At 49.3% G+C, this 19,164-nt stretch overlaps 1 protein-coding gene across 2 annotated transcripts in view; it reads right to left on the minus strand.

Annotated features, from left to right (window-relative positions):
- HEG1 (heart development protein with EGF like domains 1) overlaps positions 1-12,338 on the minus strand; it is a 46,257-nt gene extending 33,919 nt beyond the window's left edge. For both annotated transcript variants that reach the window (XM_032113908.1, XM_032113907.1), the window contains exon 1: positions 11,907-12,338. In XM_032113908.1, coding sequence (XP_031969799.1) covers positions 11,907-12,090 — 184 coding nt within the window. In that variant the 5' untranslated portion in view covers positions 12,091-12,338. The remainder of the gene's footprint in view (positions 1-11,906) is intronic.
- Positions 12,339-19,164: the final 6,826 nt, after the last annotated feature.

The following is a 19,164-nucleotide window of genomic DNA, read 5'->3' on the forward strand; positions in this document are numbered from 1 at the left end:
GGGGGGGGAAAAAAAGAAAAATCCATGGCGGTGTGTACAGTGCTGGTGGAGTGGAAAGAAACAGGCTGGAGAGGCTGGAGGGAACAGGACCACGCTGCTGTCAGCTTCTGCAAGCACACGACTTCATTTCTAACGTGGCTCTTTCTCCATACCTCTCACACAAATAGCTCCAGCAACCTGGAATTTGTCTGCAAAGTTTGCAGCTGGTGAAAATCTCACAGGGGGCAATATTTCCAAGGCAGCAAGTTCACTGCTGCTGTGGAGAGATTCACTGCCCTCTGCATGTCAGCCGGGCATCACAATCCATCAGATGACTTTGGCTCCCCAGCAGCTGCCCACGTTCACTTAAACTGGCAATGTAAGACACCTGCCCCCAAGCAGGGCTGTGTTTTGATGATAAGGGGTGAGCATCTCTACGAGGGGCCGAGCACTGCACAGACCTGGGGCTCGGGCTCCCCTGTCAGGAAAGGTGCTACAGGCTTAGAACCTGCAGGATGAAATTTTGCTGTCTGAGAAGTCTAATTTCCAGGCCAGAAGGGAGCGTTAGCTCATTCTGTGTGACCTCATGATAACCAAAGTCACTCCATGTAGCTTATATACTCCCAATGTAAGTTCAGTGACTTGTATTTGACTTAAAGAGATCTTGCAGAGGAAAAAGCCCCAAACTATTGGTATTTGTAATTATCTGGGATTTTACTCAAAACCACAAGAACTATGGGCTGAAACACAGATTTGTCTGCAGGAAACCTCAATGCCCATCAAAGAGTGATGCCAGGCAGTGTGAAGCAGATGACATCTGCCACAGGGGCTGAGGACTCAGCCCTTTGCAGGCCCAGGTGAAAACAAGATTGTATTTTCACATCCCACTCTGGAAACAAAACCACAGGTCCCTGCTGCAAAGTGGTCTGAGCCCAGGAGCTGCTTCCCACACCCAGGAGGGGACAATAAATACTGGGAAAATGGAGGAAGGAGTAGGAAAAGGGTGCTGTAACGCTGAGAGGTGATGCTGGGAGCAGCCAGGGGCTGCCATGGGTCGCCGGGGGCCAAGCCATGCTGCTCACTGATGCAGGTGGGCTTTGGTCCAGGTGTCTTGACCAGATCCTCACTCCAGCAATGTACTTAAGAAGAGCTCCCCAGGGAACTATTCCCTGTACCTAACATTAAGCACATGCCAAAGAGCTTTGTTGGCTGGCAGTCACACCAGGGATGATGACCAGCCTGGGAACTGAGCAACTTCTCAAGGATGTGGTGGGGATGAGAAGGATGAAGAGCCCTCTTGGATGCAGGAGAATCATCAGACTGCCAAGTGGTAGATGCCATCTGGTGACATGCAGATGCAAGGCTCACTGGATCCTTCCCTCCATGCAGACCAGCAAAATGCAACCCCATCCCAGGGGAAAACTGAAGGTAGCCCAAGCCTGACACCCAGCTGAAAGTAGAATGCAGGGCACGATGCCATGGCAGCGAGAACCATGGATGCTCTCGTGGCTCCTACCCTTCAGCAAGGGACAGTGAGGCTTGTGAAGGGATGGAGAAAAAAGCAAACGGGGGGGGGGGGAAAAAAAGGCAGCTTAAAGAGAAATGAATCCCCAGAAGAGATAAGGGCCCCCACGTCCCTTCCCCCATCTGCTGCGAAAGGATGATGATCTAAATCGCATTTCCTAGATGACACCGCACCGATCTGCCGCCGGAAGCGGCGGTGGCAGCGCTCAGGATGGCGCCGGACCTCCTTCTTCCAGGGGATGAGCCAGGTCCTTCCCCGCTGGCATTGGCGGGCCCGTCACCACTGACAAGCAGAGGAGCAGCACTGCCCGGGGCAGCTGGAACTGAAGTCCCGCCCGGCCACCCTGCACTCTCTGCCACTGCCTCTGCAGTCACACGTTTCCTTTCCGAGAAAGGGGGAAGCGATTTACCACTTCCAGTGCCTTTCTGCACAGTTGCAGGGAGGCTGAAAAATAGACACCTTCTTTCAGATGTGGTCAGCAGCGGGAATGGGTGCTGGAGAAGGGCAGGACTGGGCTGTCACCCTCTGAACTGTCACCCTCTGAGCTGTCACTGAGGGCTCACAGGGAGTCAGGATCAAGTCACATCCTACCTCATTGCCTACGGGCATGCTGTGCTGAGCCAGGCAGCGCAGAGGACCGAGAGGACAGAAATCTGCGCCCAAAACCCATGTGCCCACACACAGACACAGATTGTCCAGCACAGAGCCACCTCACATCAACTGCCTTGGCACATCCATGCCACCAAGTGACCATCAACTTCAGTCTTAACCCAGAGTGTGACACAGCTTATCCAGCACCGTACGATCTCCAGGTGTACCAGCAGTTTGCAGGACAGGATTATGAGGATCTCTGTCTGCATGCTGGGGACTGTCCTCAGAGGCTACAAAATTGCTGTCACTCCCATTCCCCAGTTTAAAAGCCTCCTGGTTCATTTAGCTTTCTTCATGCATCATATTTGCTACCTGTTCCTAAGAAGAGACCATCTTCATGATTTTCTGCATTCTCTGATTATGTTTCCCTCCTAAGAAACATCCTTTCAAAGGGCCTTTATCTGCAGGGGTGGCTGCCAGTCTAATACTGCATCCCCTTTCTGCTTTTGCTGAAAGAGCTGATAATGTCCTAAAAAGAATTAACATTTGGATGTTAGTCCTGTAACCAAATCTGAATCAAACAATGATGACTATACAAATATCTAAAGCTACTCAGGAGTATTTTCATTTAAGCCCTACCAAGCTTGTACCAGGGGTAAGGAGGTTTCTAAAGATGCCTTTGTGAGCACCAGCCACTGAAACCCTTCTCCTTGTCCCTCCAGACACAGATACAATTATACCCAGCTCCAGCACAAAGATAGAGGCTGAATTACAAGAGCAGCATTATGCTCCACAATCAGGGTCCTTGATTCCAGTTGACAAGGAGAGCAAATCATGCGCAGTTGGTCTGTGGATGCTTCCACTCCTGGAAATCATTCCCATCACAGGACAAAAACGAGTTCAATAGACAGGGTTACCTTTTGTGTTTCCTCCCCAAATTGCTAAATTACCTTGTCAGTTTGTGAGATCTTACCAGTAATGCAGGGTCAAACCTGGCCAACACTTGTCTGGGGTATTTCTTTGCAGAAGGTTTAACTACCAGCTACTACAGTTTCCCTGATAAGAAAGTGTTTTCTTACCTATAGTGGCATAGATGTAGCAGGACAGTTATTCAGAGATGCTGTGAAACCCTTCTCATTTTTAAAAAAGTGGTATATTTATCTACCATTCTGGGGTGATCTTGCAAGGGGAGATATATTGAGACCCCTTGGGAGATGGCCTGAGACCCCTTACAAACCTGCCTTTTGCTTTTATAGAGCACTCAAAACCAAATGAAAAAACCCTCAATATCCAAACTCCCACATCAACCCTGCAATTCATGCATTCTCCAAAAAGTGCTGTCTTCCCCCCAAAATAGATCCTGACACCCTGGGTGGGTGGGCAGCAGTACCCTCCGCTAGGCTGTCACAGAAGGTATCTTTTGGATAATATATTGAGGCCAAACTTAGTGTGATTCATCCCCGCTTCAGCAAAGTTCACCAGAGCATGACGTTTCACATCAGTCCTCAGGGCTTAAGAGATTTTCCACAAGAGGAAGGGTGTTAACACCAGCATCCTAACAAGCAGTGATGTGAATAATTGTGCTCCATAGATCTAAATTCCTCTTGTCACTCCAGATGCAGAAGTGCCTTTCAGCATGCTCTTCAAGGAAAAAGAGAGCTCTCCTTTGCTACCGGAAACCAAAGAAGCCTGTCCATCAGTCTACAATGCCTGCACAGGATTTCTTCCATGCTCTGGAGACCTTGCAGGAATCCAAGGGTGGTTCTGGTAGCAGAAATTACCACAATGTCTGCCTGGTTATAGAGGCGAGAGGTCAGACTGATCCTGTAACAGCTTTCAAAACCTTGCCATCACAGCGTGCTAAAAAATAGCTGAGAAAAACGCCCTAAATGTGTGTGTGCAACTCGATGTCTTCTGGGAAATGCAGCCTGGGCCATACCCCTGGGACAACAGCTAATCCTGCTGACTTAACCCTTTGTGCACAGTTTGCATGCCTTTCTATCAGACCACTTAAAATTCCTCCTCACTCCTTTCCCACTGACTTCATCTCAGAGTTAAAAAGAAAAGGTTATTTTCTCCCAAACTTCAGTGGCAAGAGCTTTGTTGCCATCAAATCACTGTGTAAAAGGTCCCTTAAACATCTCCCTGTTTGCCTTGGCAAAAGAACTGCAAAGGTCATGGCACTTCCAGAGGACTTTTTCCAAGCACCGAACTGGAAGCCCAAGATGGGGTGCTCACACTGCAAGGCAAAGGGAAGGACCTGCAGCATTTGGTCACAGTGCAAGTGACACCATCACCCTCAGCCAGACCACAGTCAGAATGCTGCAGAAGCCGTTTTAAAAGTCCTTCCAGCTTCATGTCCTTGCACAGAGTGAAAAGGCAGATGGAGCTTGTTTCTCCCAGTGGAGAGTCAATCCACCAAGGTCAAGGCACTTGCACAAGGTATTCGGACAGCTGGGCAGAGAGCAACAGGGTTTGCCCTCGGCGTTCCTGCTGTGTTACCCTGCACATCTCCCTGTTCCCTCTCTTCCCCTAGCAAAGCAGGACAATGCAGAGGGTTGCACTTCTGCAGATGCAGTGGCAGAGCCCTGCCAAGCCGGGGTGTCTGAAACAACCCTTCTGTCTGGACACAAAAGCTTCTGGAGACCAACTTTGAGCTAGTGGTATTTTTAAATACACCCAACCTGGGCTTCTTCTATGATTCCAGGATTTGCAGCTAATGTTTTCCAGGCTTTTTTGTCTACCACCTCAACAGCCAGAAGCTCTTTTTCTACCCCTCTAAGTGATTCTCCTGTAATGACAACTCCAGGAGTTGGGGTTTTAAGGAAAGACAGCCAAATCTTAGGAGGCTCTTGACACAGATCCTGACTTTTGGCAGTAGTGCTCCCTCGCCCACAGCTGAGATGCTGACTGCAGCTTGAGAGATGCTTAAGTGACCACCTGCAAACCTATTTATCAAATGACTCCAAGTCAAGGGCATGGCAGATGCAAAAGCAGATATAACCCTCCTCAACCGCCCTGCCTGCACAGAGGACAGGCAGCTGGAAATAGCTCCATCCAAAGCCACAGAGGGATGGGGACAGCAGAACAGGAGCAGCAACAGTTTGTAGGTTATTACACCCTAGTTTTGCATTTCAGGCACTTTTAAAATTGTATTTTTATAGCTGATGCATTTCATACTGGTTTCTGAAGGAATGAAGCTCTTGAGACAGCTTTGTTTGTTCTCATACATTAAAACAAATTAGCCTGGAAGGCAGAGACCTCCAAGACAGCAGGTTCCTACAGGTTTTGTGAAGACCAGCATTTTAGTAGATTCCAGTGTGTGTCCAGCTTGGGGAGCTGCTGCACCCAGAGCAAGGGGGACCCCCATGGCTCGGTCCATGCCCTGGCCCTGAGACCTGTACACACTCAGCACCCACAGAGCCCCAAATAAACCACATCACACACTAATGCCACCCACCCTGTGGCGAGCAGAAGAGAACAAACTACAAGTATTACTCACAGAGTAACTTTCTCAAATGTCTCTCTCCCATGGGCTTGCCCATACACCGACAGCTCTGAAAATGAGCCTCTTTCTCCCCTGGTTTTATACAGCCAGGCTTTTGACCCCAGTGAGTGGAAACCTTGCATCATTTTACCTTCCTCCAGCTGATCCCTCTGCTCACCCTGGCTCTGCCTACCCCTTCTCCAAGTCTTCATGACCATGAGTGGCCATCACCCTCTCCAGGACCCAGCCAAGATAAAAAAAGCCAAATTAACAGCAAATAAGGGATGTAACCCAAGGTCCTAAAACCTGTATTATATACCTCATGGTATTCAGATCCTACAAGAGGTCCTCATTTTATACAAGAACCAGTTCCTATTCCCTTTATCCCTTGTTCTCTCCAGAGCACTTCAGCAAACTGGGTCTGACAGCAGCGTTACTACAGCACAAGCAACAGCTACACTAACAGCTTGGAGGAGCTGAAGTTTACAGAGCTTCCTTTACTCAAGGGAACTGCATTTTTCTAAGATTATATTATTACTTGGGCTGGTCGCTCAGTAATGCAACATCATTTCCCTTTTGGGTGGGAAAGTTCTCTCCTTGTCCTCAGATGTGAATGATTTCAGCCTGAAAGGATGAACGCAGACTCTGCATGAACTGTGCCCCTTGCTGAAGCAGCAGGATGTTATATATATAACACCTGGGCATTAAAAAATATATGGTGATGGGTGCACACACATCAGCTGCATGTATGCAGAAAACGGTGAGAGAGAAGAGCTGCCAGATGTGACAAAACCATTTTCTCCTGAGAGGCACCCACAGACTTCATTCTTTCACCAAGCCTGTGCTCGTAGCCCTCTTGCATCTCCTTTGGATGAATAGCCCAGCAAATGAACCTCTCGTATTTACAGAAACAGCAAATTACAATGCAAATGTTGCAAAAATTGCTCAAAGAAATAAAAAGTTGAATTTCTAATCAGGTCAGCTGCCACTGAAAATTGGATTCTGCCTTCTGTGCTCAGTCATTCAGGAAAGAGAAAAAACCTATTGTATGACCTACATCTTCAATTGAATGTAAATAACAGGGCCTGTGGTTGGGGTATTCAGGCCTCGTGACGAGTTCGCTCACAAGCTACAGACTATGGATTTAGTATTGAACATTTTCAAGGGAATATTCTGAACAACCAACCTTTGATTTGCGTGGAGCACCTTCTGACACTCCAGCTGGTCAAACTGCCCCAGTGCTTCTTTGCACCATTTCAACAGCAGAAAGACACCAGAGCAGGTGCCAGGATCTGGCTTTGCCCCTTTCCAGAGAAGCTCTGTGCACATCCGAGAGGATCAGCCCAGGTTTTAGCAGTGCTGTTTGTCTGCCCAGAGATATCCTGACACCCCCAGACAATTCTCACCCCTCCATACCAGAGAAACTCTCCTGAAACTATGTGAGGAAAGAAAGCCAGAATCCAGAGGGTTTACACTGGCTGTCTACAATCCATCCAGCTCCAGATCATCTCTCTGGGGGTGTTTCAGGGGTTGCAGCCCTGCCTGGAGCACCCCAGGTGGCTGGACTGGGCGCAGAGGCAGAAAGGCAGTGTTTCTGTGCTGCAAAAAGTCAGCAGGCTCAGCCACAGCTGCACCCTGCCACTCCATAGCTATCCTTATTTTGGAAATGGCACACAGCTCCCATTGATGGGGAACCCACAGTGCCAGCCAGGAGGTCCCTCTGGCAGCAGCTCCAGAAGAGCTGCGGACGTTGGTGGTGCCTTAATCTCTACACCACAGCACTGAAACTCTATCGCTGTGCTGACAGGTTTTATTGGCTTGATTAGCTTGTTAATTGAAATAGTTCTTTATTCTGTTGGGGTTATTTTATTATCGTGGATGAATGCCTCATTAAAACCAACACAACCAGACTGATGCTACCAAGTTTCATGGTTTACATTTTGGATGCACAGGCACAGTCAGCAGCATCCATTCATTTTCACTACAGCCATCAAAACCAACAGCTTTTCTAACCTGGCATCGTAACCCCTCTGCTAAATGAGCAAAATCCTCTGCCACCTCTGAGAGATGTGATGGTGATGGAGCTGTCAGTCTCAGAAGCTGTGACATGCTCCCTGCAGATGAGCAGGATGGGGAGAATGGAGGATGGAGCACACACAACAGCTTGACAGTTCAGTCACAGAGGGTTTCTGACTGCCAGCCCAAAAATTGGTATCTGTAAGAGCAGGTGAAGGAAACAAGTTGTCCCAGAAACTCCATCCTCCTCTAAACAGATCAACATCTGCAACTTTTGATACTGAAAAAAGTATTTGCTGAGGAAGGCATCCCTGCACCAGCAAGGCTGGCATCAGCCCCTGCAAACATGGCAGCAATAGCCCATCTCCCTCGTCCCCCTAGCCACAAGTAAACAGAGCAAGTTAAATTATCCTTCCCAAGTGGTGATGGCTGCTGGAGCAGAGCATGCTGCCAACACGTGCTGAATGGGCACAGGCTGGTGCTGGTGGTTTGGCACTGGGAAATCAGACTTTGTGGAGAGCCCAATAATGAGCTTCAGCTACAGCAGCTCCCCCCTTACCCGCTGCCCTGCTCACAGCTCCGCACGCGCGGTCACCGCGCAGGGCGGTGTCAATCAATACACATCCCTGTGTGCTCCCTGCCAGCCAGGTCACACAATTAGCTCCCAGACTGTATTCATTTAGCACTTAAATATCACATAAAGTGCTTCCACAGATTGATGCGAAGTCAGCTGGTCAGTGCACGACCCCTGCTACCTTCCAGGGCTTGGGATGGGGAACAGGCAGGAAAGCTGATCTCCAATCTTCTTTCCTTTCTGAAATGCCTTTTCTTCCTTCTCGTTTCTTTTTTGCTTTAAATTATGTACCCTAAAGGAGCAGAGCTAAATCCATACAACCCCCGGGACTTCATGTTCACAGCACACCAACCAAATCCACTTACAGCTCACAGAGGAGCAGCAAAGATGCCCGAGACAGGAAAACCCTGCAGCCTTTTGATAGTGACGTGGAGGCGCTGGAGGCAATCTTTCCTTGTCCCTGCACCACAGGGGGAGGAAGCATTCTTCCTGCGCCACCCACAGTCACCTGAAGTTGCATCAAAGCTAGAGAGCAGCATCTTACACCTCTCTGCATCAGTGTGGCCGTAGGGAGAGCCAGGCTTCTGCCCCCAGGAGCCACAAAATACATACTGCAAAATGTGAGGCAGGTTTGGAGGCAACACCATACCTTTGTGCAAACAAGCATCCTCAGCATCTTCTTCCCTCGCTCCTAACTTTGCTTCTTCCTCACACAGAAAGTTTCAGACAGAAAGTTAAAAATATACATAAATAAATACAGACTGTTCAGCCACTCTAAGAGTTTTGGAAACTTTCTCCCAGCAGCCAGCCTAAATCTCTGCTGTGACTAAAGCTGCTTCCTTCCCAGGTGATTTCATTCCTCATTTCCAGGGCTCCCACCAGGGAAGCCACAGAGAAAGGTGGCACCTGCTACGGGAGAGAGGGAACAGGGACAGAAGGACAGACACAGATGGCAGAAAAGTAGATCAGCTTCTCAGGGAAAGCCCATTGCCAGCAGCTCCGTGCTGTGCTGGGCACCATGGCAGAGCACCTGTGTGGGTAGAAGTAGCAGGAAAAGGGACATGGCAGAAACAGGGAGACCCCAGCCATAGTGACTTTGTCAGGGGCTCAGTGCTACCTCTGCTGTCCCTGTGGTGTCACTGGAACTATTCCCATTTCACAGATGGGAATATATAATATTATATAATTAAATAATATAAATTAAAATACCAAGACCTTCAGGAGGACAGAGCTTGTAACCAAACCCTGACCTGACCCAGGCTGGTGGCAGACAGTGCCCTTCAGCTCACTCGGTGCCCATGTGAAGTAGCTGCCAGAAAAGATTTCATGGAGGAATTTGATAATGCTTTAACTTTACTGTCACCCGCTTCCTTGCCTCCTACTTCACCTATTTTTTTTTTTTTTCTGTGTTACTCTCCTTGGGTTCAGACCATATTTTAAACACAGGCTAAAGCCATCTGTCTTCATCTCTCCAGCAGACAAGCCCACAGAGGGTCTGGCAGGGAGGGTGGCAGATGCAGGCTGAGGCACAAGCTGGCCAGGAAGGCAGTGAGGCTCCAAGGGCAGCCCTGCTCCTGCGCCGCTCCCTTGCCCCACGCTTTGTGAGAGACTCAAAAGCCACATTTCTACACCCACTGCCTCACCATCTGCTCACTAAGCCCTGCATGAGAAAGGGCTTTTGCCGCCCAGCCTCAGACTGCTGCAAAGGGAGATGTAATCTTCATTTCCTGGTAGCGCTGGCGTGATGGGCTGGCAAGAAATGCTCCCCCAGCTTCAAGCAAGCATTTTCAAAGGTGGGAAATGCCTCTGAGGGGCAGGAGCAGCGGTGACACAAACAGGGATTTCTTAGGAGTCTACAACTCAACCTGAGAGCAATTCAGGAGATCCCCCCAGCCTGCTCCCATGACGCCAGACAATTCCCTTGACTGACAGGCATAGAGCTGGAGGTAACAGCGAGTGAATCGCAGCTGTCACGACCCAGTGTAATTCATGATGCCGTTTGCTGGGGAGCGAGCTACTGCTGGGCTATTTATCACTCCTTCACGATGCATCCCCTGTTCCTTCTGGCTGGGGCTGACATAATTCACAAGCACCTGTAGCTGCTGAACACTGGCTGCACCGAGCAAACCCTCCACTGCCGAGATGGGCAGCCAGACACTGGTGGCCTGACAAATGGCTTTTCCAGCATGTGGACAGATAGTCCGAGCTTTTCAGACTCTTAACAAAGGAAATGCATTCCTCCACTAACTCTCAGGAGTCATCAAGGTCACAGGAAAAGATGCCAGACCGAAAGCTGAGATGAAATTAAATACTTTTTTTCTGTCCGCCGAGGAATTTGCGCAGCTTTCGTCAAGTAATAGGTGAGCACTTCTCTGGCAAGTTGCAGATTTTATCTTCACAAGGTTGGTAGTAGGTAAGACAGCATTATTCTCTCCCAGTTTGGAGGGCAAACCGATACTTGGAGTGGCACAAAGTGGCTGAGCTGGGAACAGACCCAAATCTCCTTCATTTCCATGCAGTATCCTAGTCACAAAGCTGCTCTCACACAAGCACTGCTAGTTAGGAGATTTCTAATCCACTGCAGGGTACATTCCAGCTGATATCCCCAGCTATACATTTGGTCTAGTGTGGATACATCCTACAAAGGCACGCCTTGGGCTTGTGAAAAAAAACTAAAATGTTATAAATGTAGTTTTGTCACATTTCCTGAAATTTTACAGCTCCATGCAACTAAACTTAACCCCAAGTTCCAAAGCACGATGTTCTCTCCTCATCGGAAATTAAAAGATGAAATTTGACAGTCCAGCTCAGGCAGGCAATGAATCCTAAAACCCACTTAAAACCTACGCAGGACTAATTTGACATATTGGATTCCTTATACCACCTGCAGACACCCAATGCTTTCCAAACTCATTGAGAATTAGTCATCCTTAGAGCTATGTGCCTTCTTTGGTGAGTAAGTGAGCCAGTTTACTGAATGGCACTTGAAATGTCCCTGCTTGTTCTGGGAAAAACAAGGTTTATCCTGTGCTGAAACCAAATTCAGCACAATTTGTAAAGCACAAAACTAGGCATTGCTCATGATACCAGCACTGTAGATGTGGCATGCAAGCCACAAAAATGTGACTTTATACATGGCTAATCTGACAGTCTGTAGGCTATGCAGAGAGAGGGGGTATTTAGAGAGACCTAATAGCATCTGTCCCCACATCTGATGGGGGTCAGTACCTAAGGTGAGATGAGAGCATTTCTGAAAACAAGCAGGAAGCCACCCAGATGCCAAAGATACAGGAGCCACCAATTTCCCCCCTGGATAGGTAGACACGTGTGGATAGTACTCCTGGTGCCCCCCAAAGCCTTTCTCAAGTTCGTCTGCAAAGTTCCCACTGCTTCCACCTTCCAGTCAGTCCACACAGCTACAACGTGTTCACACTTTCCCACCCACCATTCCCATCCCAAACCTTCACCCACTGAAGCAGTTGCCTGTAGCACGAGCTGGGCAAGGTTAAAAAGGGAACGGAATTGCGGGGGGAGTGTTACACTTCGCAGCTGAAGCGGCTCTGGGTGATGTCGGGATGCTCAGCAGCCCACGGTCGCGATGCGGTGGGGAGTGTGCGGGGTCCCACGCCACAGGAGACCCGTACGATGTGCACCCCGCGCACTCTCCGCCGCACCACGACCGCTGCCGGGGTGAAATCCCGTCCCTACCCTTATCCCCATCGCGGGGCACTCACCCGGGCTGCCGGCGTGTCCCGCGGCGGGAGGCGAGGAAGGGCGGCCGAGACGGTTTCGGGACGGAGGAGGAGGAGGGGGAGGTGGAGGAAGACGCCGTGGGGAAGCGAGGGGCAGCGACCTGGCCGGTGGGACCGGGACCAGCCCCAAGCCCAGCAGCAGCAGCAGGGTGCAGGCTGCCGGCATGGCGCTGGGGGTGGATGGAAGGGGAGGCGGGGGGGGGGGCAGGGGGGTGGTTGTTCACATACCCGGAGCGGGGCAATGAATAACCACGTAAATAGCGATTTTTAATGAATTCCCCATGCGCCCCCCCCCTCGGGGCGGCGCCTTAAAAGTGTGGGGTGCCCATAGCGGAGGGGGCGAGGGGGGGCCCGGCTAGCAGCAGCAGCAGCAGCCGCCTGCGGCCAAGTGCCGGCGCCCGAAAGTAAAAGGGCAGGCGGCGGAGGCTCCTCCTCGAGCCTGACATCACCCAGCCGCGGCTCGGCTCGGCTCGGCATGGCCCGGCTCCCCACGGCCCCCCCCACCCCGGCCCGGCCCGGCCCCCAGCGGCCGCCCCCTCCCGCCCCGCGCAGCCGTCGGGCCGCCCGCTCCCTCACCCGGCTGGCTGCGGCATCAATAGGAGCAGTAGTAGTAGTAATAATAATAATAATAAAAATTACGTTTCGTTTTACTTTTACTTTATTTTTCCTGCTGCATCTCGCAGCCGCGCTGGGCGAGCAGCACCCCCCGTGCCCAGCGCCCGCAGCCGTCGCGGAGGTGCCCCGGTACCGCGTCTAAACGCGGGCAGCGCGCAGGTCCCGCGCCCCGCGCAGCGGCACCCGGCGGGCACGGCCCCCCCCGCTCCGTCAGGGTCACTCCCCTCCCGCACTGGATAGCCCCGAACTTAATTCCCATGGAAATCGAGTCCTTGACAAATAACTTCAGCCCTTTCCTTGGTTGTAAAGCTGACTCCCTTTAAACGCCAGCAGCAGCGTTGGAGGCTGCAACTTCTTGCAGTGGTGAATTTCCCAGGCTGGGCTGTACGGGAGGCAAAGGATTTCCCTTCATTGTTCTGAAATTCCCCTTCATAATTTTATGCTCCTGGTTCTGGGAGAGAGCACGCCGCGGAGCTGTGGGGTTGGGCTTTGCCGGAGCTGCCGGCATCCCGATGCGCCAGGTTTGGGGTCCCCGGCTGAGCTCTCCCTCCCCAGGGAACACAAACCCGTCCTGGCCAACCTCTCCCCTCGAGTCGCTCCTGGGCCCTATGCTTTTCCCTCGAGCTGGTTCAGAATCAGACTTGATTTCCACAAGCCAAGCAAAATCCGATCTTCCAAAGTGGAGGGTGACAGGTGGACAACTCACCACGTCCAGACGGCTGCAGCCTCCGACAAACCCGGGGTTTGGTCCACAGCCCCCCGCTGCTCGTTTCGCACTTCACCGAAAGCCAAAGTCGGTGGCTGATGTACACAAACTCTCCTGAAAGCCTCTTTCCACCCAAGAGGTGGCACTGATGAGCCCCCACCAGCGTGTTAGTGGCCTTGGCTTTACCCCGTCAGAACTTGCTCTCCACTGCTCCTGGGCTTTTCTCTCCACGTGCGAGTGTTTTTTCCCGCACCTTCCCACACCACTTCACCGTGAAGCACACTCAGGAATCCTCATTGTGCTACTTGAATAGTTATGGACGAAAGCCCTGGGAAAGGCTGCCTCTGAGGCATTCCTCTATCATTCCATGCTCTAGTCTACTCTCCACAGCTTTTGCCATCTTCTTGCTTCAAATTTGTCTAAACCCAAGGAACAAGTAAAGCCATGTCAATTTGGGACATGAAGCACAAACCAATCATGATTATGCTTTAGTCATACAAGTAAGCACCCTAGTCTTGGCAAATGGGGTGACCTGAGTGACCCAGAAGCCACAGGCAGTCACCACGAAGGTGCCTGATCTACAGAGGATATCTTTAGACTCCTTCATTCTATGTGCAGGTATTTACACATTCTGTATGGAATAGTTGTGCAAAACAAAGCTTTCTTCTTGATAAGACAGAGAGACCAACACACAACAGAAGCTCAGGGGAAGAGTTGTGAAGTATTTTGATAGTTTGGGAGATGGCACAGGGAGTGCAATGCAGCAGCTCAAGCACTTGGGGATATCTTTATACATGAAATGCAGGACTCCACGCTACCAATTCCTAAGATAGTAAATAATGTCCTTAATAAATATGGTTCTTTAGAAAGTTTTGTTAGTCCCTGGAAAAAAGCCTTGCCAGCCAGCAAATCTGACACTTTTAACTGTGCAGTACAGGTAAGGCAGCAGGGGCACAGAAACCTCTCTGAGGCCAGTGATGCACCCTCAGGGCTACAGGGGGCAAATTAAAGCCAAACTTCGCCCCGACATGAAATGGATGCTCTTCTGTCCACTCACTCTCAAGCCTGAGGGCCCTAATACTGAGTCTAGAGCTTTTTCCAAGGGACTTCCCCAACATCTAAGCCACAACAGCAGCTCCCCACTCTTACTGCATCCTTTCAAGCTTTAAATCCAACAAGCAGGAAGCACAGTATCAAATGCTTTTCCAAAAAGGTCTCAATAAATTCTTCCTACTGTTTCACTCAACAGGCCCACCGAGAGCAATAGCAGACACAGGCAAATGCAAAACAAACACTGCTGCAAGAAAAACCCGTGTCCGTATCGAACAGCTCCATCTCACCATTCCCTCGTGGTGCCCCCAGAGCACGACCCACCATGCAGTGCCACTAGCTAGGAAAGCTGGGAAGGCTGAATTAACCCCCTCTAGAAGTGGGGGGAAGGGGGTAGCTGATGTCCTCCCCAAAACTGCCATTAAACCTGCCTGACCTGCTGCCTTTCTGAACCAAACAGGGCACTTGTGACCATGACAGGGGTGACCACAAGGACCATATGCCCAAGTGCAGAGCCTGCAGCAGGAAACACTGGCCAAAGGGCCCTGTGCTGCCCTTGGATGAGCCACATCCTGGCAGGGCTTAGTATTGGTGGGACAGGAATGCCATTGCAGCCTCTGAAGCCCGTGGCGGTGGTGAGGCTGCCGTCTCCACCAGCCCCAGCAAAAGCCCCACGAGCATGAACGCGTGAGCCTAAACCAGTTCCCACCATCAGAAAATAATCTCTCTCCTCTCTCCATCGTGGTCCCAGTCACGAGCAGCACATTATTTACAAGCAGCTGGAAAGGAAACACCGATATTCAGGCAGCTTCAGACTTCCCAAATGTAGGCCCTTCCCCTGCAGGCGCCAGATTTGCCAAGGTTTAGTGCCTGTAAATGTAAAGCTACTGTGTTTTCCTGCCATCTTATTTTTCATTCCTACCTTCAGGGCTTCGTAAGGAATATCGCTGCATCAATTATGACTGATATTTTTGAGATCCAGTTTCAACATCCACATGAAAACAGCAGATAAAAAAATCTCACTTTGTTGGTTTTTATTAAAAAATTACTGTTTTACCCATTGGAACCGCAGAGGGTAGTGTGGAGGCAATACCAACCCTGCCACCCACGTGATGAGTTTGACACCCTCCTGGGAGGCTGGGAAAGAAGCTTCAGTGGTGGGAGAAGGAAGCACTGCAGCAGGATGAAGGTGGCTGTGTGAAGCAGAAGCGTTCAGTGAAGGGCACTGGCACTTGGCTTTTCCCCATGTGGTGCTGGAGTTGTTTATCCCAGTGGCACAACTGCACGCCCCGCTGCCACATCCTGCTGATGCTGCTTCCAGGGCCGCTCCAGGCCAAGGGCTGCTCCCCTCCCTCCTTGGGACCACAAACTAGTAGGAGATTTAAATGCATAAAATCATGTCTGAGGAGCCAGATGGGCCGGGCAAAGCCTGGTGTCAAGTAATGCCACAGCATCCTCCTGAATGAGGCTGCGACCTCAGACATCTCCCCAAATTACGTACAAAACACATTTAACACTTCCATCTGAAAGCAACCAGCACATTCCACACACAGCAAAGGAAACAAACAAACAAACAACCTCATCAACACAGGAAACCTCTAACAAAGCTATATATAAAACATGATTGATATTGATTAATAGAAACCCGCCCATCACCTTGTTCTGGGGAGGGAAAATACAGTGTGTTTTTATTTCACCTTGACTTCCAGTTTCCAGCTTGAGGGGCTAGAGACATATGACCAAATTTGCTGGGTTCTACATTGTTTTGGTCTGAAATCACCAAAAACCACAGGATTCTGTACAGGAGAGGCATCTCTGTAGCACTTTGTGAGGATTACAGTGGCTGGTCCCTTCTCTCTGGTTCTATAGGAGCCTTTCGCAGCACAGCCAATGTCATGAAACTCCTGCAGCTCCCTTGAAACTCATCCCAGATCTGTCCAAAACTTGGATCAGGCTCATAAACTTCAGACAAGTTTTAAGTTGATGATGAATTAAGGTACAAAGTGAATATTTTCTCCTCCTGGAATTTGTTATTAAAAGCCCTGAGTTTCCAAAGTGGACAAATAGTTCCTAACTGAGTAATTAATTACCATCCCATCTCCTCTTGATGCCGCAAGCCATCCATTAATGGATACCAATCATCCAAAAGGCACTTAGTACCTGACCATTTTTCTTGAAATTTTGGGGGTGGCGGTATTTTATTGATTTTTTTTAACAAGAGCTGCTTGCCTTGTACCTCCATTGCAAGCAGCTTGTTCCAGATACTTGATATTTGGAGGTCAGGATGGATATGGGTCTTGTGATCTCTCTTCATCCCTCACAGAAAAATGCACAACTTGAAATGATGTGGCATTTTGAATCCTGTCACTGGAAAAAAAATCCTTTCTTTTCAGGGGGAAAAAAAAATAAATCAGCCATCCAAATCTATCTGGGAAGCAGCAATTCTAAATTCCTTATTTATTTCTTTTAGGACCTTTTTCAGCCAGCTCTGGTTTGGAGCACACCCAGACATTTTGGAGCTGAGCTAAACACTTCAGAGCAGTGCCCTTAAATCTGGAAAGAAGCCCTCAGTGAAATTTAGACATGACACCTGGATCTGATAAAGTTACAGGTGTACTCCTTGACCGCTAAGTTTCTGGGAACACCCAGGCTTCCATTTGCTATTGCAGAAGGGGGGCAAATCCCAGGTATTGGGGGATATGAGCATAAAAATCATGTGAAAAAAGCCACGAGGAGCAGAAGGCAGAAAGGAAAGGAGCCTCTCCTGTGCAGTATGGGCTTTAAAGTGATTTATTTTTAGCCTGCAGTTTGCTGCTAGAGCCTCTCATCCGTAGCTTTTAAGGCTGTTACTGCTGAGGTCTCACCTTGTCTTAGGTTTAAGGGGTGCTATGCCAAATCTGGGTTGCAGCAAGACACCACTGCAGAATATAACAAGTGCATTATGTTCCACTTTCATACAGAGCTAACAAATTTATAGGTTGTCTACAAAATATTCTCTCTTTTATCCGTGTAATTACCTTCTCTAAAATTCACCGGGCAAGGGCAATATTTCAAATAACTTCAATTTCCCACTAACCTAAATGTTAATCCTAGGCTGGCTCCTGTGCTTCAGCAAATCTCTTCTGACCTTGCAGATATAAGTATGATGGTGTTTAAGAAACTCTGCCTGTCTGAACCTAAATCAGAGGCACATGGGTGAGAGCAAACCATCTCATAAGGTACAGGGACTCCCCTGAGCCCTAGATTCAGCCATGCACACAAGCATCAGTTCATATTCTGTCACCTTTCTTGGCCACTTCAACACTGTGGTCACAACTATCTGCTCTGAATAAGTGACCATGGCAGGTGTGTGATGTTTTGGTCACCATACACAGCAATAATCATACAAGGAAACTCAAAGCTGATCAAGAGAAGCCAAGAGGAGAGAAACAAAAAAGAAAGTTTGAGCTAAGATACGGGTTTAATGAGCTTGATTCTCCCTGTGCAGACTGCTAATGGGACACAGAGCGGGGTGGATGTCAATTTATACCAACAGAGAAACTCTCTTAATGCCAATATCACAACAAAACTTCACTTTTCTTCTGCCCATTCTTAGTCCTGACTATTTGTGCTGCAAGTTTTTTGAGGCAGAAAATTCCAATTTCTGGACCCGCTTAGTGCTAAGGGATCACAAATGCAGCATGAGCTTCCAGACAGTACTGCAAGGCAAGTAATAAAATATTTATCCTCGACCTCCTTCTGTGCTTGTATGCTCTGCAAAGGAAACCATCTAAAGTAGAGCCACCAGTTTACAGCCGGAGTCCTCAAAAGGAACAAAACCATGTGCCATATCCACATCTCTCTAGAAAACAAATGTTTTCACACCTTGACCCATTGCAGAACATTTTGATTTCTTATGTAATAATAATAATAATAATAATATCAAATTTCAAATCAAAAGGAAAATAATTATAGATGATAAAAAAGCTCACATGGCTTAAAAAGCAGTAAGGCCTTTCCATAATTACATCAGCCAAGCTGCAACCTTGATATACAACAGGGCATATGATGCTCAAGAGATGGGTCCCAAACTCACCTTCAGGGAACCTGAAAGCCCCAGCATGTGGAGGCCCAGCTTGGCTCTCAGGGGATGAAAGCAGCACATTACCACTCACAGGAGCAATCCCCACCCACATTTCTTCCCCTCAGCCACTAAATGTGAAGCTGATAAATTCCTGCCCTCCTAATTTCACCCATTTTTTTTAGAGTGCTACCAAAACTACAGCCATTTTTGACATTGACACCACAATCTTTAGCCGTACAACTGCTTTCTTTCTTTCCTGCTGGAAAAGTGTCCTTGATGGGCAAAGCCCTGCATACCCATAGGGCCTGGATTTGTGGAGTCTCCAATGTTACCCAGACTGGTGCTAAAACAAGGCTTCCTGCCACTCTTACCATTAACTACACCAGAGCTAATGCTCCAGGGAAGATCAGCATGTCCCTTTCCAAGCATTACCCAGGAAGGCTGCTGTACTCATAACCTGTAAAGCAGCAAGGAAATCAGCCTTGTGCAATGCATTTCTCCCTGCAGATACGAGGGAAAGACCAGGTGCCTGTGCTTACCAGGTGGTGGAGGGAACTGCTTCCTGCTGTGGTGGTGGTGGAGGTGCCAGTGAAGGAGGTGGCAGAGTTTCTCCAGCAGCACAACATGGAGCCCAAAGACCTGGGACAGTGTGCTCTGCAGAGTATTTCCTCCACTGCCAGGTCTCAAGAGAAACAATCCAGCGCTGATGCCAGAACTGCCGCTGTCTTCTTCCAGGAATACCAAGGCACAACCCATCCCTGCACCCCAGAGCCATCCAGGTGTCCTCTCACCAGGGCCCTGCATGG

The sequence above is a fragment of the Corvus moneduloides genome, chromosome 7 (assembly GCF_009650955.1).
Source record: "Corvus moneduloides isolate bCorMon1 chromosome 7, bCorMon1.pri, whole genome shotgun sequence".
Taxonomy (NCBI): domain Eukaryota; kingdom Metazoa; phylum Chordata; class Aves; order Passeriformes; family Corvidae; genus Corvus; species Corvus moneduloides.